Below are 21,443 nucleotides of genomic sequence, written 5' to 3' on the forward strand. Positions count from 1 at the left end.
CGTCACGAGACCCCGCGCCGCCGGCCCCGCCCCCTCCGGGCCCTTCCCCAGCCCCGGCCCCGCCCCCCGCCCCGCCGGCCCCGCCCCCTCCGGGCCCTTCCCCAGCCTCGGCCCCGCCCCCTTTCCCCAGGGGGCGGAGCTCCAGCCCGGGAAGGGGCAAGCCCCGCCCCGCAGACCCTCTCCAGGCCCCGCCCCCCGCTCCAGGCCCCGCCCCCCCAAACAGCCCCGTTTTATTTTTACTCCAAAAAAATGTCTTTAATTGTTCAAAATAGCACAAAAACGACAGATACGGACAGCACGGGGGGGGGGGGGCGGGGGGCAGCCCCCCCCGATACACTATAATACACGGGACCCCCCCACCCCACGAGGTGAGGGGGGAGCCGGGGGGAGGGCAGAGCTTCCCCCCCCCCCAGCGCCCCCCAGCTGCCCCACGGCGGGGTCTGTACAGAGGGGCCGGGGGCCCCACGCCGGGGGGGGGGGGGCGCGGGGGGTACAAAACTTCATTCCAGCAACTGCAACAGGTAAAAAAGGCCCCTCCCCCCCACATCCCCCCCCCAACTGCTGCCACGGAGGGGCCCAGGCGTCCGGGCCTCCCCCCCCACCCCCACCTCGGTGTGGGGCACGGTGGGGGGGGGCGCAAGGTCCTTCACTGCCCGTCGGCCTTGGGCTTCTTTGGAGCGGATTTCCTGTGGGGTGGGGGTGGGGTGGGGGGCAGCCCCACGGTAGCCACAGACCCCCCCCCTGCCCCATAGCCCTGCCCCCCACCCACGGGGGCTCAATGCAGCCCCACAGATAGCTGTGCCCCCCCCAACCCCGCTGCCCACCCCCAGCCCCACAACCTGCTCCAGACCCCCGTTTCCAGCCCCAGGGCAGCCCCCAGGCCCCTCCGGACCCCCAACGTGGCCCCATAGCCTCCCAAATCGGCCCCATGGCTCACCTCCAGACCCCAAGCCGGCCCCACAACCTCCCTCCGGACCCCAAGCCGGCTCCACAGCCCCTGTCCGGACCCCAACTCGGCCCCATGACCCCCAACTTGACCCCATGACACCCCTCTGGACCCCAACCAAGCCCACAGCCCTCTAACTCGGCCCCACAGCCCTCTAACTCGGCCCCACAGCCCTCTAACTCGGCCCCACAGCCCTCCTTCTCTGCATTGCAACCCGGCCCCAAGGCCCCCCTCTGGCCCCCAAACCGGCCCCACAACGTCCCTCCAGACCCCAGCTCGGGCCCACGGCCCCCCTCTGCATCCCAACCTGGCCCCGCAGCCCCCCTCGAGACCCCGACTCGGCTCCACGGCCCCCAACCCAGGCCCCTGGCCCCCCTCCAGACCCCCAACCCGGCCCCACAACCCCCATCCTAACCCCATGATCCTCCCTCTGGACCCCAACCAAGCCCGCAGCCCCCAAACCCAGCCCCCTGGCCCCCCTCCAGACCCCCAACCCGGCCCCACGGCCCCACTCACATGTCGGGGGACGAGAGCGGCCGCTTGCTGGCTGGTTTGGCCACCGAGCCGTCCTTGCTGGATTCTGCGCGGGGGACACGGGCAGCGTGAGAGCCCCGGCCGCGCGGGCCCTCCCCGCCGAAGCCTCCCCCTCCCCGCAGCCCCTCCGCGGCGGCGGAGCGAAGCCAGCGCCGGCACCCACCTTGGAGCCACCGGACCTGGGTGGCGGGGCCGTAGCCCTTCTCGTTGCGGGCGGCGATGCGGAAGATGATGGCGGGCTTGGTGGTGTAGTCGATGTGGGCGGTGGAGAGGCTGCCCGACTGCACCAGGCACGAGGGGCTCGGCCCGCAGTAGACCCGCATGAAGGCCAGCTGGGCCGGGGCGCCCTTGGCCTCGCCGCCACCACCGCCGCCGCCGCCGCCGCCGGCCCCCTGGATGGCCAGGTACACCGAGTACTCCACGATGCGGCCCGACGTCACCGAGGGCGGCTCCCACGTCAGGTGCGCCCCGTCCGGGCTCTGCGGGGCCCAAACGTCAGCCGGGACGGGGGTGGGTTGCGGGGGAGAGGGGATGGAGACGTGGTAGAGGACAGGGACGCGTGGTCTGGGTCATGGGGGACGCGGATGCGTCAACCGGAGCGCGTGGGTGAGGGACACCGGAGGACGAGGACATGTTGGCCAAGCCATGGGAGACACGGTAAAGAGGAATCGGCCGCGGTGTGGGGACAGGACGTGGCACGGGACAGGGACACCTCAACCAGGAGGTGGAGGACACGTTGGCCAAGCCATGGGAGACACGGTAAAGAGGAATCGGCCGCGGTGTGGGGACGGGGGACGTGGCACGGGACAGGGACACCTCAACCAGGAGGTGGAGGACACGTTGGCCAAGCCATGGGAGACACGGTAAAGAGGAATCGGCCGCGGTGTGGGGACGGGGGACGTGGCACGGGACAGGGACACCTCAACCAGGAGGTGGAGGACACGTTGGCCAAGCCGGGGGAGACACGGTAAAGAGGAATCGGCCGCGGTGTGGGGACGGGGGACGTGGCACGGGACAGGGACACCTCAACCAGGCCACAGGGATGGGGGACGCAGTACGAGGACAGGACATGGGGATGGGGGACACGTTAGCTAGGATATGAGAGTGGAGGACGCAGTATGGGACAAGGATGCGTCAGCCAGGCCACGGGGATGGGGGACACGACGGAGGACACGGCTACGTCAGCTGGGGCGCAGCGACAAGGGACACGGCGGGGAGCGGGGACGTGGCACCGAGGCCACGGGGACACAGCAAAGGGCAGGGACACATCATCCGCGGTGCAGGGCCAGCAGATGCGGTGGGACAGACACACACGCCAGTGAGGACACGGGCCGTCAGGGAAGGCGTGTGGTGGGGGACAGGGCCGCGCACCAAGAACAGGAGAGCGGGGATCCGGGGCGGCCCCGCCGTGGGGCAGGACCCACCTTGCTGATCTTGATGGCGCAGGGGGCGCCGGGGAAGCCAGGCAAGCAGGTCTTGAAGGCGGAGATGTCGGAGAAGGGCCCGCGGCCGCAGGCGTTGAGCCCGGCCACCCGGAACTTGTAGGCCGTCCCCGGCTGCAGCTCCTGGCGCTTCAGCTGCGAGTAGTCGGGCACCGAGCCCGAGTCGTCCTGCGGAGGCCGCGGGGGGGACGTCAGCGGGGCATCGGCGTGCCCACGGGGACAGCAGGAGGCCCGTAAGGGACACCGAGAGCACAGGGGATGCCCACGAGGACATGGCAGGAGATGTCCGTGGGGAGAGCAGAACGCCCGTAGGGGACAGCAAGAGCACAAGGGATGACCCTGGGGACAGGGGACGCCCACAGAGGGTATCAGGGGACAAGGGACGTCCACGGGGACAGCAGGATGCCCACAGGGGACATCAGACGGACGAGAGACGTCCATGGGGACAGCAGCATGCCGAGGGGGGGAACAGGAGATGCCCACAGGGGACATCAGAGGGACTAGAGATGCCCATAAGCACGTCAGGATGTCCATGGGGAGGGGACATCAAGGGGACAAGGGTTGGGTTGGGACCCAAAGGTCCCCAAGACTCACATCGGTGGCGGGGGCGTCCTCGGGCGGGAGGAAGTAGTGCGTCACCATCATGTTGGTGCCCTTGATGACGCCAACGTCAAACCACTGGTTCTCCTTCTTGGCCAGCACCTTGGGAGGCTGCGCCGAGGGGTCCGGCTTCTGCAGGTTTGGGCACAGGTGATGTCAGCTAGGCCTGGGACCCCCAGAAGCCCCCAGCCCCCCCCACCATGATCCACAGCCCCAGAACACCTCAGGACCCCACGCCAGCCCCACGGTGCCCTCAAAGGACCACCAAACCACCACCAGGATCACCAAACCATCGCCAGAACGCCCATACCAGCCCCACGGTGCCCCCTAGGACCACCAAACCGCCACCAGGACCCCCATGCCGGCCCCACAGCGCCCCTCTAGGGCCACCAAACCACCCCCAGGACCACCAACCTGCTGCCAGGAATACCAATCGCGCCCCCCAGTATCACCAAACCATTGCTGGGACCGCCATACCAGCCCCACGGCACCCCCCAGGGCCACCAAACCGCTGCCGGAACCCCCATACCAGCCCCACGGCACCCCCCACTCACCACCGGAGCGGCCTCAATGCCGTTAGCCACCTCGGTCAGGGTGGTGGCCGCCTGCAGCTTGGCCGGACTCGGCCCCACCACGGGCTGGGGGGCCACGAAAGTGTTTGAGGGAGCCAGGCCTGGGGTGGGGGTGGGGGGAGAGGAGCACAGGTGAGACCCCCCCCGCCTCGGCAAAGGACCCAGGCGTCCGGGTGCACCCCTACCCCCCCAAGGAGAAGCAGCCCCCACTTGTCCACTGCAGCGGACCCAGGCGTCCGGGCATCCTCTCCCTCCCCCACCCCCACCAAAAGGGACCCAGGCGTCCGGGGTCCTTCCCCCAAGAGGGACCCAGGCGTCCGGGTGCCCCCGTCCCCTGCAGGGACCCCAGCGTCCGGGTGCCCCCCCCCCCCCACAAAGCACACTCAGCACCCCCCACGCCCCCCGCTGCGGACCCAGGCGTCCGGGCACCCCCCCCACCCCCACCCCACAGCCCCGAGGGGGCCCAGGCGTCCGGGGCTCACCGTCGGCAGGGGCGGGCAGCAGGGCGCTGGGGGGGCCGCCGGGGGGGCCCAGCTCCCCCAGGCCGTTGGCGTCGGCGGCCGGGTCGTTGAGGCTGTCGGCGGGCGCCAGGGCCTCGGTGGGGAGGTGGGGGGCGGCCGGGGGGACGGCGGCGGGCGGCGGGGCGGGGGCGGCCGCGGCGGCAGGGGGGGCCGGGGGGGCTGCCGGCGGGGGGGTCGCCGCCGCCGCCGCCGCGGCCGCCGCCGCCGCTGCCTCCTGCAGCTGCTGCTGCTGCACCAGGGCCGCCAGCTCCTGCTGCGTGAGCACGATGGGGATGGCCCCCGGCGGCCCCTCCGGGCCCTCGGCCCCCAGCGGGCCCAGCTCCGGGGGGCCCCCCCCGGGCTCCCCGCTCTCCAGGGGCTCCGCCGCGCCTGCGGGGAAGCCCGCGGGTCACAACGCGCACGACCGGCTGACGCACCGTTCTCCCCACCACCGTCACCACCACCATGGGGACACCGGGATGGGGCATCTCCGGGGATGGGGGCTTCACCTGCCCTGGGGACACCCGCCCCCCACGGCCACGGGGACGGGGAGGCCCTTGGGAGGGAAGAGGACGTGGGGACGGGCACAGGAGAACCCTGATAGGGATGGGGACACCCTTACAAGGATAAGACACCATTATGGGGACAGGGACACCCCAGCGGTGACAGCAATAGGGACTGGAGACCACTACGGGGACGGAACACCATCACAGCCATGAGGACACCCCAATGGTGAAAGGAACAAGGACAAGATACCACCATGAGGACATCGTTATGGGGATGGAGACAAGACACTGTAACAGGGATGAGAAGGGGGACAAGACACCATTGCAAGGATGGGAACATCCCAGTGGTGATGGGGACAGGACACCATAACAGGGATGAGAAGGTGGACAGGACACCGTTGCAGGGATGGGGACATCCCGATGGTGATGGGGACAGGACACCATCATGGGGACGTCATCACGGGGATGGGGACAGGCACGGGGATGGGGACAGGACACCATAACAGGGATGAGAAGGTGGACAGGACACCGTTGCAGGGATGGGGACGTCCCGATGGTGATGGGGACAGGACACCATCGTGGGGACGCCATCACGAGGATGAAGATGGAGGCAGGACACCGTTACGGGAACAGGACTATGTTACGGGTCCAGGGCGACCCTAGGGCCCCCCCGTCCCCCAACCCCGCGCCCCCCAGCGCCCGGCTCACCCATGACGGCCTGCTGGGCGGCCTGCAGCACGGCCTGGATGGCCAGGGCCTGGGCCTCCTCGGTGGCGGCGGCCTGCGCGGCGGCCTGCGCGGCGGCCTCGGCGGCGGCCGTCACCGCCAGCTCCTCGGGGGTCAGCCCCGTCACCACCAGGGCCGGGGGCCCCCCGGCCGCCGCCGCCGGCCCCCCCAGGGGCGCCTCCGCCATCAGCTCGGGGGGCAGCGCCAGCCCCTCGGCCTCGCCGCCTCCGCCGCCGGCGGGGCCGGGAGGCAGCACCACCACGGCCAGGGGCTCCGGTGAGCCCGGGGGGGCCACCACTGCCGCCGCCGCCGCCGTCGTCGTCGGGGTGGTGGCGGGACCCGGGGGGGTCGCCGCTGTGGCGGGGGGCTCGGGGGGCGCCGGCGTCGGGGAGTCGCTCGCCGGGGGCTCGGGCGGCGCCGGCGGAGGCTCCGTCAGCGACGAGATGCTCTGGGGAGGACAAAACACGAGAGTTAGCGGGGAACGAACATGGCCCGGGGGTGGGGTGGGGTGGGGTGGGGTGGGGGGCACAGGTCCCTTGTTGTCATGTCCTGCCCCCCCCCAATGTGCCCCCAGTCCTGCTGATCGCCCTCAACCTGGCCCCGACCCTCTCCGTGTCCAACTGCCCTCCCTGGTCTCCAAAGTCCCTCCTGATCCTCACTGTTCCTCTACCTCGTCCCCCTTCACGGTCCTCAACTTCCCCCTCAAGGTCCTCAATGCTCCCCCCCACCCCCTAACAAGCCCCCTCCCATGGTTCTCAAGAGCCCCCCCCCCCAGGCCATGTCCCCCATCTGTCCCCAGTAACCCCTCCACTGGCCTTTTCCTTGGCCAATGAGGTCCCCCAACATCTCCCCATGGTCCTCAATAGTGCCCGGATCCCCACCGGACCTCAGTGTCCCCCGCCACGCCCCCAGGACCCTTCCATGGTTCTCCGTAGACCATGAAGTCCCCCAAAACTCCTCCGTGGTCCTCAACGCCCCCCCAGCCCCACCTACTCTCTGATGTCCGCCATGTCCCCAATACTTCCTCTACGGTCCTCCCTGCTCCATGACATCTCCCAACATCCACCATCCCGCCCGGTCATCAACAGCTCCCCAGTCTCCCTTGGACCGTGATGTCCCCCGTCACGTCCTCAATATCCCTCCACAGCCCTCCCCGCCCCATGATGCCCCCCAATACCTCCCCATGGCCCTCAATAGCCCCCCAATCCGCTTGTCCCCAACTTCCCCTGTGGTCTTCCCTGCTCCGTGCCCCACATCCCGTATCTCCCTCCCGGTCCCCCATAACCCCCCCGTCCCTGCTCACCGGGACAGCGGGCCCCGGGGCCGGCGTGGACTGGGTGACGGTGGTGACGGCCCGGGGCTGCGTGGCCCCCGGGGTGCTAGGTCCGGGGCTGGGGGTGCTGGGGGGCACCCCCTCACCCAGGGGGGGCTCCGACTCCCCTTGCCCATTGGCAGCCGGTGGCGGGTCTGCAACGAGAGACGGGGGCGCCGGGGTTGGGGGCGTGAGCGGGGTGGGCCCCAGCTCCCAGTCCCACCCTGGTCCATCCCCTCCTCAGCACGTCACCTTGGTTGGCACCCATGCTGGAGGTGACCGTGGTTGCCGTGTGGGTCGTCCCCGTCTCGTGGGTCTCGCAGGGGGGGTTGGAGCAGCCGTGAAGGGGCAGGGGGCTGGGGGAGCTCTCGGGGACCCCCGGGGCGTCCCCAGGGGCCGGCGGGGCCCCCTCGGCTGGCGTCATGGTGGTGCCGGTGGCCGCTGTCTCGTGGGTCTCGCAGGGCGGCGAGCCCTGCTCCGTCCCTCCGCTGGTGCCAGCCGTGGCCGTGGTGGCCGTGTTGGTGGTGCCCGTCTCGTGGGTCTCGCATGGGGGGTTGCTGCAGGGCAGCGGCCCCACGGCGGCAGCCAGCTCGGGGGGCTGGCACGGGGGGCTGGCGTGGGGCCGCGGCGGCAGCGCCACCTCGCACGGCCGCAACGCTGCGGCGGTGCCGTCCACGTTCGTGGCGCCGGGCTCCTGGGTTTCGCTCGGGGGATCGGGGCACGGCCGCGACGTCGTGGCCGCCGTGGTGGTGGTGGCCGTGTTGGTGGTGCCCGTCTCGTGGGTCTCGCAGGGCGGGTTGGCGCAAGGCCGCGACGTCGTGGCCGCCGTGGTGGTGGTGGCCGTGTTGGTGGTGCCCGTCTCGTGGGTCTCGCAGGGCGGGTTGGCGCAAGGCCGCGACGTCGTGGCCGCCGTGGTGGTGGTGGCCGTGTTGGTGGTGCCCGTCTCGTGGGTCTCGCAGGGCGGGTTGGCGCAAGGCCGCGACGTCGTGGCCGCTGTGGTGGTGGTGGCCGTGTTGGTGGTGCCCGTCTCGTGGGTCTCGCAGGGCGGGTTGGCGCAAGGCCGCGACCCCACGGCCGTGGTGGTGGTGGATGTGTTGGTGGTGCCCGTCTCGTGGGTCTCGCAGGGCGGGTTGGAGCAAAGCCGCGTGGCCATGGCTGTCGTGGGGGTGTTGGTGGTGCCCGTCTCGTGCATCTCGCACGGGGGGTTGCTGCACGGCCACGGCCCCGCGGCCGGGTTGAGCGGGTGAGTTTGGCACTCTTGGTTTTCGGCTCCCATCCGGTCCCCGTGGGCACGGCCGGTGGCAGCCACAGACATGGTGGTGCCTGTGGCCGTCGTCTGCTGGGTTTGGCACGGGGCACCGGTCGGCTCCGCTTGCCCCCGGCCCAGGCAGGACCGGGCCGTGGTGGGGGTGTTGGTGGTGCCCGTCTCGTGGGTCTCGCACGGGGGGTTGCTGCACGGCCGGTGGCCTGCGGCCGTGGTGGTGGTGGCCGTGCTGGTGGTGCCCGTCTCGTGGGTCTCGCACGGGGGGTTGGCGCAAAGCCGCGCGGCGGCCTCGTGGCTCTCGGCGCAGGCCCGCGGCCCCGCGAAGGCCCGCACTGTCATGGTGGTGCCGGTGGCCGTGGTCTGCTGGGTTTGGCACGGGGCGCCGGTGGCCATGCCGGCCCCGGGGCGGCCCAGGGCCGTGGTGGGGGTGTTGGTGGTGCCCGTCTCGTGGGTCTCGCAGGGGGGGTTGGAGCAGAGCCGTGATCCCGTGGCCGTGGTGGGGGTGTTGGTGGTGCCGGTGTCGTGGGTCTCGCAGGGTGGGTTGGAGCAGGGCCGGGGCCCGGCCGCCAAGGTGGTGGTGGCCGTGGCGGTGGTGCCGGTCTCGTGGGTCTCGCAGGGGGGGTTGGAGCAGACGCGGACCACGCTGCCGTTGGGGGGCAGCCCGTCGGGGCCGTCGCAGACGAACTGGAGCTGGGCGGCGGGCGCCAGGCCGCCCACGTTGGCCACCACGGTGGTGGTGGCCGTGTTGGTGGTGCCGGTGTCGTGGGTCTCGCAGGGCGGGTTGGAGCACACTAGGGTGACGGTGCCGGGCCCGGCGTCGGCCTGGCCCGAGTCGGCGAGGGTGACGGTGGCGGCGGGCTGCTCCGTGGTGGGGGAGGCCAGGATGGAGACGGGGAGGTCGTGCACCGGCTGCGCCTCCACCCCGCTGGGCGTCGTGATCAGCGTCACCTGCGTGGGCTGGGACACGGGCTGCCGCCCGGCGACGACATCAACGGACGCCCCGAATCCCCGCTCGGGGTCTCGGTCGCGTCCGCCCCGGCCCGGCGCGGGGCTCCCCTAGATCCCAGGGCCTTTGGGGGAGCCACGGGTCCCCAAAACCGCGGACGTCACCTCCAAATCCATGGGTCTCTGGTGACCTACGGGCACTGCCGGTGCCTCGTGGCCATTCCTCCTCAAATCCGTCCCCACGTCGCCCTCAAATCCGTGGGTTCGGGGTAGTTTGAGGGGGTCCTGCCAGCGACCCACGGCCACATCCCACCAATTTCGCGGCCATCGGCCCGAATCTGTGGGTCTTTGTGATTCATACGGCCCCCAGAGCAGGGGGCCAGCGGCCCTGGTGACCTGCAGCTGTGTGTCCTCTATCTGTGGCCATGCCACCCCCAAATTTTCGGGTCCCTAGTGACCTGTAGGGCGCTGTCATTGATCTCTGGTGAAGCTCCCCACATCCATGGCCACATGTCCCCTTCATCTGTGGGTCCCTGGCGTTCCATGGGGCCTTGTCACTCACCTCTGGTCATGCTCCCCTGATCCATGCCCACGTCTCCCATGTATCTATGGATCACCGGTGACCCCCAGCCTCGTCCCCGTCCCCCCAAAATCCCCAAGGCACCTCACCTGCATGGTGATGGTGGGGGTGCCGAGGCCGCCGGCGGCCGTCATGGTGGTCTGGGCAGCCGAGACAGTGATGGCGGCGGGGTTGATGACCTGGCTGGAGAGCGTGGCGATGGTGCCCAACGTGGTGATGGGGGTGGCCAGCGAGGCGTTGGTGCTGTGGGCCCCGGCCCCGGCCAGGCTCGTTGACACAGTTCCCGTCACCGTGCCCAACGTGGTGACGCCTGCGGGGAGGCAGCAGGGGGGCGGCGTTAGGGACGTGAATGGAGCGTTAGCAAACGAGGGGAACAGCTCCTGGGGCCACCATCACCGCTGGTGACGGCTCTGGGGGGCGAAAGCAATCGTTAGTGGCGCTTACCCGTGGTGCCCTTCACCACCAGAGTGGTGACGGTGGGTTTAACGGCCGAAACGGTGACCGGTGTCACCAGGCGGACGCCCCCCATGGGCACCGTGCGCAGGATGGTGCCCGGCTGCCCGGGAGCTCCTTTGAGGACCACCTAGAGGTAGGATGACACAGAGCGGTGAGCAGGGTGGCCCCAGGGGACACGCGACAGCCCAAGGGACAGGCCACAAGTCCTCCACGCTCACCTGCGTCACTCCTTGCTGCCCGTGGCCTGTGGCCAGCTTGGGAACGGCCGTGATGATCTTGGCGGGAGTCCCCGTGCCTGACGTCATGACTTTGGTGGTGATGATGGTGATGGGTGACTTGATCCCAGGGCTGCTAGTGACACCTGGGAGGAGAGCGGAAGGATGTCAGGGGCGCGGGGCGCCCAACTCGCGTCCTGCCCCAACCCCAGCGCAGCCCCCCGTCACTCACCGGTGGCCCCTGACTGGGTGATGATGGCCGACATGGGGATGGTTTTGATGATGGTGGTGGTGCCCGGCTTGGTGGTGCTGGGCGAGACGCTGCTGATGCCCAGGATGGTGGGCTTGGTGGCCGTGGCGCCCGCCTGAGTCGTCGTCAGGATGGTGGTAGGCTTCCCGTCTGCCGATGTCACCAGCTTCAGGATGGTCCCGGCCGGCAACGGTCCCTTCGTCTGGGCGGATGAGGATTAACAGGAGCAGGACATCAAGCTCCCCAAGGAGAAGGGGAGTCGCGGGGGGCTGACCCCCTTTGCGGGATCAAGCCTGGAGGCCAGGGTCCCCAACAGTGTTGGGGGCTCACCTGGATGATCTGAGTGACGGGGCCCGTGGACGCCTGCCCGGTCACCGCCGACGTCTGCACCGGTTTGGTCTGGACCACGGACATCACCTTGCCCAGGTTGGAGATCTGGTGGTGGCGGTTGGGGACAAGAACAAGGCATGCTGGGACACTGGAGGAACACCTCCACCCACTCTTCCATCCCCGGGTGGACACCAGGGTCCCTCAGCAACACTCCTAGTCCTCCAAGGTGAGGGCACCAGGGGGTCAGGAATCCCTAGGACCCCTGGGGCCTCCAAGGCGAGGGCACTGGGGGGTCAGGAACCCCTAGGATCCCTGGGGCCTCCAAGGCGAGGGCACTGGGGGGTCAGGGATCTCCCAAGACTCCTGGGTGCTGCGGTCCCCCCACCCGGACGCCGGGGCCCCCAAGGCACTCACCAAGGCGCTACCCCCAGGGACGGAGATAGGGCTCTTGACGAGGGTGATGGTCTTGGTGACGCCGCCCACCACGGTGGTCATCACCTGGGCCTGCTGGGCCACCGTCACCGTCCCGGACTTGTGCACGGTGATGATGGGGCGCGTGGCCGTGTTGGTGGTGGGGGCTGCCCCCGAGGTGCCCACCTGGGCCGCCGCCGTCTTCAGCATCCGCGTGGCTGGGTTGCTCACCTGGGGAGGGGGGCGAGGGAGGCGGCTCGGACGCCTGGGTCCCTCCCCGGACGCCTGGGTCCCCTTCCCCGGCCCCCTCGGCCTGAGCTCCGGCCGCCGTTTCGTGTCTCCTCGGGTCTCTCCCAGCTCTGGGACGCCAACGCTGCCCCAGACGCCTGGGACCTTCTCCCCAACCACCAGCTCTAACCGCGGCTCTGGCCGCCCTGGAGCGCCCAAAACCAAGCCCAGATGCCAATATCCTCCCCGGATTCCCCAAATTTCCGCCCTCCCCACCCCCAACCTCAGCTCTGCCACACCCCAGCCCGGACGCCTGGGCCCCCGGGGCCTTACCATGACGGGGGAGGAGGCCACCTTGACGGTGGCGGGCAGCGTGGTGGTGCCGGGCGAGACGGCCACCGTCTTGACGATGGTGGCGCCGGCGGGGACGCTGAGCACCGTGGGGGCCGAGGCCGGCGGGATCTTCTGGGTGGCCGCGGCCGCCGCCGCCAGCGCCGCCATGCCGCTCATCTGGGGGCTGCTGCCGATCACCTGGGGGGCGGGGGGACGGGGTGGCCCATGTCCCCTCGCGGGTCCCTGACGTCCCTCGGGGCCCGTGTCCCCTCGCCCGACCACGTGTCCCTCCTGCCACGTCCCCTCTCCGGCACTGCGACCTCCCCCAACGTTCCCATGCCACCGTGTCTCCTCTGCCCCATATCCTTTCTCCTGCTGCCCCCCACGTTCCTCCACGCTGTCCCCCCCACCTGCTGCCCAGCCCCACGTTCCTCGGCGTCCCCATACCCTGTCCACGTCCCCTCTGTGCCACCCTGTCCCCCCACGTCCCTCAGCATCCCCATATCCCACCGCTCGACCCCGTGTCCCCGCGTCCCCTCTCCCCCCACTGCCTCCGCTGGATTCCTCCCCCCACCCCCGTGACTCACCGTGCCCTGGGGGCTCTGGGTGGGCACCACCATGCGGACGCCGGCGGGCAGGGACGTCACCGTCACCGGGGCCTTGCCGGGCTGCCCGGCCGAGCGCACCGTCACCAGGGGCGGCCCCGCCGCTGCCGCCGCAGCCGCCGCCGCCGCCGGAGGCCCCGTCATCTTCAGCACCGCGGGGACGCCTGCGGCAGGGGGTCAGCGCACGCCGGCACCCGCGGACCTGCCACCCCCGTGTCCCCTCCCGAGCTCCTCCTTGTCCCACCTACAACCCAACCATCCTTCCACGCGTCCTTCCCAGCCCCACCTTTGTCCCTACGCATCCCCAAACATCTCCTATGCTCCAAACCTGTCTTCTAATGGGCCGTGTCCCGTCCCTACAAGCTCCTTGTCCCACCTGCCCTGTCCCTCGTGTCCCCAAAACCCCCTGTCCTGTCCCTCGTGTCCCCCAAACCCCCTGTCCCCACATCCCTCCGGTGCCCCTACACAAGCCTCGTCCCCTCTCCGCGTCCCCGTGTCACCCCTGTCCTCGCGTAACCCTCCCTCGCCGCATCTTCTTCGCGGCTACGCGGTCCCCGAGCCCCCCGTGTCCCCCTGCATCGCTACACGCGTCCCGCGTCCTCCCCCCCCCCACCCCATGTCCCCGCTCACCGGGGGTGCGGGCGGCGCTGGCGCCGGGCAGCGGGGCGGCCGCGGCGGGGCCGGGCGGCAGCACCTGCAGGGTGGTGGTGGGCGGCGCGGCGGGGGCCGGTGGCGGCAGCAGCGTCAGCCCCACGGGGCCCAGGGGCTGGGGGGCCGCCGGGGGCCCCGGGGCAGCCGCGGCCGGCGCGGGGCTCTTGGGGGGGTTGGCGGGCACCGAGGGCACCGGGGCGGGCGCCGGCGAGGCGGCCGCCGGGATCTCGTACTTCTGCAGCTGCAGCAGGTAGGAGTCGGCCGTGGGCACCGGGCCCCAGCTCACCTCCAGCGACGTCGTGTTGGCCCGCACCAGCTGCACCCGCGCCGGTGCCGGCGGCCGCTCTGCGGGACAACAGGGGTTGGGGGGGGGGGGGTGACGTGGGTGCTTGAGATCCTCCCACAAAGCCACCCCACGGTCCCCCAGCAGCGCCCTGGGACACCTCAAAGTCCCGGTGGGACATCACAAGGTGGTAACGGGACACCACAAGAGCCCAGTGAGGCCTGGGGACACCTCAAGGTCCCCGTGGGACACACCAAGATCCCTGTGGGGCCTCGGGACACGCCAAAGTCCAAGTGGGACATGGCAGGGTCCCTGTGGGGGCATCAAGACACACCAAGGTCCGAGTGGGACACCGCAAGGTCCCTGTGGGGCCTCAGGACAGGCCAAGGTCCCTGTGGGACACCACAAGATCTTGCTGGGATGCCACAGTGTCCCTAGAGACACCGGGTCCCGCCCGATGCCCCACAACACCCAAGATGCCAATACAACACCTCACTTTCCCTCCTCGGACGCCCCAGCCAAGGCCTGGGAGACCCTCCCCAGGACCCAGGTGCCCTTCCAAGACCCCCAGCAAGACCCAGTTAGAACCCAGAGACCTCCAAGGACCCCAGCCAGGCCCAGATGTGCCTCCAAGGACCCCAGCTGGGGTCCAGGGACTCCCCTCAGGACCCCAGGCAAGCTCCAAGGACCCCCCTCCAACTCACCAGTCTCCAGGTACCAGAGATCCTTGCAGCAGACCTGGTTGTTCCAGGCTTTACGGTAGCCGTCGCGGCCGCTCCAGATGTAGAGGCGGGTGGTGATGGCCACGGCACAGTGCCCGGCCCGGGCCCGCGGCACGTTGTCCTCCAGCGTGTCCATGAGGATGGGCTCCCACGCCATGGAGTCTGGCGGGGGCGCAAAGAAAGAGAGGGACACGCTTTAGAAACGGGGGTGGAGCATGTGGGGATGCAACGTTGCGGCCCCATAGCCGGGTCCAGGCTGGGCGACAGGCCCTGAGGGGCACGGGGAGAGAGTTGGGGGCAATCTGGGGAGTTTCTTACCCAGATCGAGGCAGGCTGGAGCAGGTTTGGGGGTTCAGGGGTAGGTCTGGGGGTGCAGGAGGGGGCCCTTACCCAGGTTGAGGCAGGCCAGCGTGTTCGTGCACTTCCACTCCTTCTCGTGCGTGGCCACCTTGACGTCGTCCATGACGAGGGGCACCCAGCCCCCGAACACGTACATCCTGGGGGGGCGCAACAGGGGGTCAGAGGGGCCCGCGGGACCCCCACAGCCGCCCCCAGGAAGAAAAATGGGGGCAGGGGAGGACCCCAAAAGCAATCTGGCCGCCTCCCTGACTCACTTGTTGCCGATGGTGGTGGCCGAGTGGAGGCTCCGGGGAAGCGGAGCGACCCCGCTGAGGCTGGGCTTGTTCCAGGTCAGCGTCTCTGCCGGCAAAAAAAAAAAAAAAAAAAAAGGAGGGAAACGGTGAAACGCTGCCCCAAAAGGGCTGACGGCCCTCGGGGGCCCAGGCGTCCGGGCATACCGATGTCGAGTGTCCAGAGGTCTCCGAGGCGGCAGCCGCTCATGCCGCCGTAGATGACGAGCTTGGACTTGCGGCTCTCGCGCTCGGTGTAGACGACGGCGGTGTGCGACTCCCGGGGGGGCGGCAGCACCCCGTAGGTGATGGGGATGTCCCAGGCCACCACCCCCGAGCCGGGCCGCAGCTCCAGGATGTACAAATCGTTCAGGTACCTGCGGAAAAACGGGCCGCGTGAGGCGGGAGAGCCGCGAAGGGTGCTCCACCCCACGGGGACCCAGGCGTCCGCCCCCCCCCCCCCGCCGCCTTCCCTCCCACAACAGATCCAGGCGCCCAAGACCCTCCCCGCCGACCGAGGGGCCCAGGCGTCCGGTACCGGGGGATGTTGTTCTTGGGGTCCTCGCTGTCGTTGGCCAGCCCCCCGAAGAGGTAACACTTGTTGCCCACGAGGGAGAAGCTGTGGCCCAGGCGGGGGCAAGGCGGGGGTCCGTTCTTGGGGGTCTTCGCCTTGAGCCGCTTCCACTCCCAGCGGCTGGCCTGCAGGAGAGCGCCCACGCGTCGAGGGGGGGGGGGATATTTGGGGGTACGGCCCCGAGACCCACCGCCCCACCTCGCCCCCCCGGGCGGCCGGTACCTGGAGCTCGTAGAGGTCGTTGCTGTACTTGCCGTACTCCACCATGCCGCCGAAGACCAGGAGCCGGGTGCCGTCGCAGACGAAGCCGTAGGCGGCGCAGCCGGGCGGGATGTCGCCCCGCACCGCCGGGATGAACCACTGGTTTGTGGCTGGGAAAGAGGGGTGGGGGTGGGGGGTCAACTGGGAAGGACCCAGGCGTCCGGGCAGGATGCCCCCCCGCAACACACACGCGCGTGGGGCTGACAAGCGCTGCCTCTTTCCAACCAAAAATTGCGCCCAAATGCTCCCCAAAACGGGAAGCAAAGGGTTAATGGGGGGGGGGGAATTAACAATTTCAGTGCTTGGGTGTGTTAATTTGGGGGGGGGGAACCCAGACAATGCCCCAGTGCACCCTGGGATGCTGGAGGACCCCCCCCATCACTGTCTCCACGGCAACCAAATCAGCACAGGGGAGGGGCTCCCCTACACCCCCCCAAATACACGCCCCCCCCATACACCCCCCCAAATACACGCCCCCCCCCCATACACACAGCGACCCATAGATCACACAGGGACCCCAGGGACCCACAGACCCCATGGGAACCCTAGATCACACCAGGACCCCAAAGACCCCCAAACCCTCCCCAGATCACATCAGCACGCCAGGCCCCCCCCCCCAAACCCCAGAGGGAGCCCCCATATCCCCCAGACCCCACAGGAACCCCCAGATCACACCAGGACCCCAGGGACCCCCCCCAGATCACATCGCAAACCCAGGAGCCCCCTAGACCCCACAGATCACACCAGGACCCCAGAGACCCCCCTGCAGATCACATCAGGACCTCAGGGACTCCCCAGACCCCCCAGGAACCCCTCATACCCTCCAGAGGACCCCCCCATAACCCACAGGGACCCCCAGATCACACCAGGACCCCAGGGATACCCCCCAGAGACCCCCCCATAATCAACAGGGGCCCCCAGAGACCCCCCAGATCACATCAGGGCCCCAGAGACCCCCCCCCCCGGACCTCATAGGGAGCCCAGGGATCTCCCAGAGCCCACAGGGAGCCTCAGACCCCCCTGGGACTCCAGAGACCCCCAGACCTCACGGGGAGCCCCAGAGACCTCCCCCCAGACCCCTATATCACACTGGGACCCCAGGGTCCCCCAGAACCCGTAGGGACCCTCAGACCCCTCAGGGACTCCAGGGACCCCCCCAGGCCCCATGGGGACCCTCAGATCACAGCAGGACCCCAGGGATACCCCCCCGAGACCCCCAGGCCTCCCTGGGGGCAGGAGGGGGGCTCACCGGTGTTGTAGACGTGCAGCTCGTCAACGATGCCCTCGTTGCCGCCCCCAAAGACGACGATGAGCTCCTTGATGGCCACGGCGCGGTGGCCGTGCCGGGGCCGGGGCACGGGGCCCGACCAGCCCACCACCCGCTTCCAGCGGGGCTGCAGCGCCGGGGCGGGAGCCGGGGCGCCCGCCGGCGGGGACCCCCCTCCGGGGGTCGGGGCCGCCATGGGCCCCCTCTGCCTATCCTGCAAGGGGGCACGGCGTCAGCGCGGGCATGGACGGAGGGATGCACGGAGATCCCCGGCCCCAAACTGCCCCACGCCGGAGGAGGCAAGTCCCCCCGCACGCCCTCTGCTAGCCCCCAGCCCCACCAAGCGCTCCTAACCCCCATGATTTCTCCTTTTCTGCCGTTACTTCTCCGTTCTTGCGACCACCTTTTGGTTTTTACAGCCATCGCTGAGCTTTGCGACTCTTTACATCTCTTACAACAAAACCCAAACTCTCTCAATTAGTATTTTTTCCAAATCTTTGGCATTTTTATACTTAACTAACGCTCGTGCTGTTGCATCCCACAACGAACAACTACTCCAAACTGCTGCAACTACCCCAAAAAAACCGCCACTTTGCTCCCGTCCTGCCACTACCCGCCCCGCGTCCAACTGCCCCCGGCGTCGCACGGCGCCCGGTGAACCCCGGAAAGGCTCCGCGCTCTGCGACTACCCCCGCTGCCCCGCGGCTGCTTCCGCACCCGCACGATTATGCGTATCCCTCCCAGACCGTGCGGTTTTGCCCCGTTTCTTGCAAGAAACGTTCGTACGTCAACCCGGGGATAACCAACGCCCCCCCACCCCGAGTTTCTCTCTTTGCCCCCGCGCAGTTCCCCGTTAAGCCTGCAACTGCCCCCGGGCGATGCAATTAGTCGCCACCTCTTAATTACTTCCACGCTCGCGAAACAGCCCCGCCGGCGCTGCAATTGCTCCCTCCGCCCCCCCCCCAAAGTTATCCCTGTGCTCCCAGAACTGCCCCTGGGGGCAGCTGCAATTGCCCCCGCCTCGCTGCAGTTACCCCCGGGGCTACGCAAATACCCCTCGGTGCAACGGCCCCGGGACCCCGCAGTTAACCCCCGCCCCATAGCTGCAGCCGCCCCGGGGCCCCGCATCCCCCTCCGCGAGTTGGGGGGGGGGGGGGGGGGGCCGTGCCGCGACCCACGGACTCCCCGGTCCCACCGGGGAACCGGGGCCCTGCCCCTCCCCCGGCCCGGCCCCCCCCCCCCCCCCCCCCCCGTGAGGAGCCCTGGGAGCCGCCATCTTGTAGCTGCCCGGGCGGAAAATGGCGGCCTCCCTCCCTCCCCTCCCCCGCCCCGGTCCCCAGCGCTCACCGCCGCCCCGCGGGCGCTGACCCCTCCCGGCTCCCGTCCGCCCCCCCCTTCCGCGGCGGCGACTCGGCGCCCCTCGCGGCTTCCGTCGCCCCCGTCCGCTCGCGCCGGAGGGGGCGGGGCTGGGCCAGCGGGGCTCGCGGCGGCGACGGGCGCCTTCACGCCGCCCTGGGAGCCGCCATCTTGCGCCTGTGTCGAAGGAGCCGCTCCTCTCCCCGCCCGCGGGCCGCGCGGAGCAGGACGGGACGGCGGCGGGCGGGCGGGCGGGGCGGCAAGGCACCGCCCACGACGCCGCTCCCCTCCCTGCCCTGTGCGCCGCCATCTTGGGAAGGACGGAGGTCGCCATCTTGGGAAGGAAGCAACTCGGGAGGGGGCTCCCCTCACATTCCCCATTCCCCCCCACACCCCGAGAGCTCTGTTACCCGCAGGAGCCTCAGGAAAGCTCCCCGCCGCCCCGCCGAAGGGCAACTGCGGAAGGAGCTGCTGCTCCCCCGCGGGAATTGCCTCTCTTCCTGCCCTTCCCATCGCTCCCCGTCCGAACCGCCGCCCCGTCCCTGTACGGCCACCCCGCCATACCGTGGGCGCCGCCATCTTGGGGAGTCCGCCGCGGCGTGCAGCCGCTCCCCGGCAGTACCCGCGGCGCTACTTTTCCCCGCGACGCCCTTAGAGAGCGAGGGAGGGGGGGGGGGCGGTCAGCGAACCCCCCGCTCCTCGCTTCCCTTCATTCCTCCCCTTAAAAGAGAGAGTTGTACGGCAGCACGGCCAGAGGCGGGCGCCGCCATGTTGGAGGCGGAGACCTGGGCGCCGCCATCTTGGCGGGAGCGCCCCGAAACGGCGCGCATAAAGCCGGGAGGGAAGAAGAACGGTACCGCCGTGCGCGGCGAGCAACGGGAAACTTCGCCCCCCCCCCAACTCCTCCCACAACGGCCCCGCTGCCCGCCCGCCCGCCGAACTCGCACTCCGGACTGTACGGCGCTCTCCTGAGCGCCGCCATACTGCCTGGCAGAGCGGGCGTGGTCACGGGAGGTGGGCGGGAAGGCCCGACACCCCCCCGGGAAGCGAAGCCCCGCCCACTCCCGGGCACCCCTTAAGGGGGAACCTTCCTCCTCGTCCCCCCACACCCCCCAAACCCGCCAGAGCCCCCCCCCCCGGACGCCCTCCGAGGGCGTCCAGCCCGGCCAGGCATGAGCGCCGCCATGTCGCGGCAGACACTGGAACTGTGTCTCCCCCTCCACTCCCCCCCCCGCGGCTGTAGAGGAACGGGGAGGAGGGGGGGACACAAAGAAAAACCCCATAAAACGCGAGAGAATCCCGCACCCCGACGGCCGGACGAGCCTCCCGAACAGCGTTTTACCCCCGCGGCTGCTGCCTCAGTTTCCTTCCCGACTGCAGAGCCCCCACCCCAAAAGGCGAGCGCTGTACGGAGAGCTCAGCCTGCTATGGGCGCCGCCATTTTGGTTGGCGCGACCCCGCCTCTCCCACCCTCCCGCACAACCCCTCCTCCGCCTCCTCCTCCTCCTGGGCGCCGCCATGCTGGCTCCGGTCAGCCCCGCCCCTCTTCTCTGTCCCTTCAACCCCGCGTTTTCCTCGCAGTCGCCCCCCTTCCTCGCTGTTTTGGCTCCACGGCGCTGAATTAACCGTATAGAAGCTCACACCAGGCCCCCGCACCCCGTGCTGGACGGGGAAGAGCTACACAGGGTGCTACAGAGCCACCCTCTCCTTCCCCTCTGCGGCCACTAGGGATTTAAAGAGCTCTTCAAGTCACTTTATGGACAATGGAACTGCCTTTTCCCGGGGCGAGGGAACGACGGAGTAAGGTTTAACATGAGCGCCTTCATCTTATCCACCCGCCCCCCGCAGTGCCCGGATGGCCGTACTCCCAATATGGCGGCCTCGCAAGACCCGGATATAAGACCACCTCCGTCCCCCCGTAGAGTACCCCCGGGTCCCGGATGTTCCCTCCCAAGATGGCGCCGGCGCCCTGCCCGCCGAAAGCAGCACCTCCTACCCGGGCCCACCCACGCGGGAGGCGCCTGCTCGCGCCGCGCCGCACCCGCGCCCCTAACCGTCCTTCCCGCCCGATTACCCGGATGTGGCTTCTTTTAGCGGGAAGGATCCAAGGTGGAGGAGCGGCGGGTACCCGGATGTGGGGAGGAGGGGTCACAAGATGGCAGCGTGCTGCTCTACGGGCGGCGGTCCAAGATGGCGCCGCCCGGTCCCCGGATGTTCCTCCTCCTTCCTCCTCCGGACGCGGACAAGATGGCGGCGCCTGGCCGAGGCGGGAAGCAAGATGTCGGGTGTCCCCGCGCGCGGCCTCGCCTCACCCGCCAAGCCTGTCCCCCAACCCCCCCACCCCCGAGGAAGAGCCCGGATGCGGCTCCCCAAGATGGCGGAGGCGGTAGGTCGAAGCGGCCGCGGTTCCCCAAGATGGCGGCCACCGCGGGACCCGGATGCGGACGCGCGCGTCGGCGCGCCGCGCCCCTGCCCCCCGCACCTGCTCGCACCGGCCGCTCGCGGCCACGAGGCGCCGCGCGAACCCGCCGCCGCCGATCGCTCCGGCCGCTGCCGCCGCGCCGAAAGGCCGAGAGGGGCCCGCCCGCCGCACCGACTACTGGCTCTTGGGAGCCGCCATTTTGGACGCGTCTCCTCCACCCGGCACAAACATGGCGTCTCCCAGAAACCCGGATGGTGGCGCCTAACGGTTTAACCCGGCTCTGCGCATGCGCCAGGCTCCCTCCCCCGCTTGTGCGCAGGCGCCGCGGCCTCCCTCTCGCCTGGCCCCGCCCCTGGCGCATGCGCGCCGCCGCGCCCCGCCCACCTCTGCGCGCACGCATGCGCAGTGCCCTCCCCTAACGGTTTATTTTTTGGGTTCGGACACCGGCATTTTAGCGCTTTTTAACTCTTTTCTCCCCAGCTGCGCCTGAAGTAACCCCCCCCCCCGCCCCTTTCCAGCGCGG

General features: G+C 69.9%; 1 protein-coding gene across 1 annotated transcript; it reads right to left on the reverse strand.

Annotated features, from left to right (window-relative positions):
- Positions 1-228: 228 nt before the first annotated feature.
- Positions 229-20,809, reverse strand: HCFC1 (host cell factor C1). Its single transcript, XM_062600789.1, has 27 exons — positions 20,573-20,809; positions 17,125-17,356; positions 15,837-15,985; positions 15,579-15,739; positions 15,209-15,417; positions 15,026-15,110; positions 14,802-14,908; positions 14,394-14,573; positions 13,386-13,751; positions 12,738-12,919; positions 12,151-12,348; positions 11,593-11,820; positions 11,179-11,283; positions 10,831-11,050; positions 10,602-10,744; positions 10,372-10,510; positions 10,017-10,237; positions 7,391-9,371; positions 7,130-7,293; positions 5,809-6,274; positions 4,577-4,984; positions 4,077-4,195; positions 3,517-3,654; positions 2,905-3,090; positions 1,644-1,959; positions 1,463-1,526; positions 229-686 (listed from the first exon to the last, which is right to left on the reverse strand). Exons 2-27 carry the CDS (start codon positions 17,336-17,338, stop codon positions 647-649), a joined length of 6,789 nt encoding a protein of 2,262 aa, XP_062456773.1. The 5' UTR covers positions 17,339-17,356; positions 20,573-20,809; the 3' UTR covers positions 229-646.
- Between the last annotated feature and the right edge of the window lie 634 nt (positions 20,810-21,443).

This window comes from Rhea pennata (assembly GCF_028389875.1).
Source record: "Rhea pennata isolate bPtePen1 chromosome 35 unlocalized genomic scaffold, bPtePen1.pri SUPER_35_unloc_1, whole genome shotgun sequence".
Taxonomy (NCBI): domain Eukaryota; kingdom Metazoa; phylum Chordata; class Aves; order Rheiformes; family Rheidae; genus Rhea; species Rhea pennata.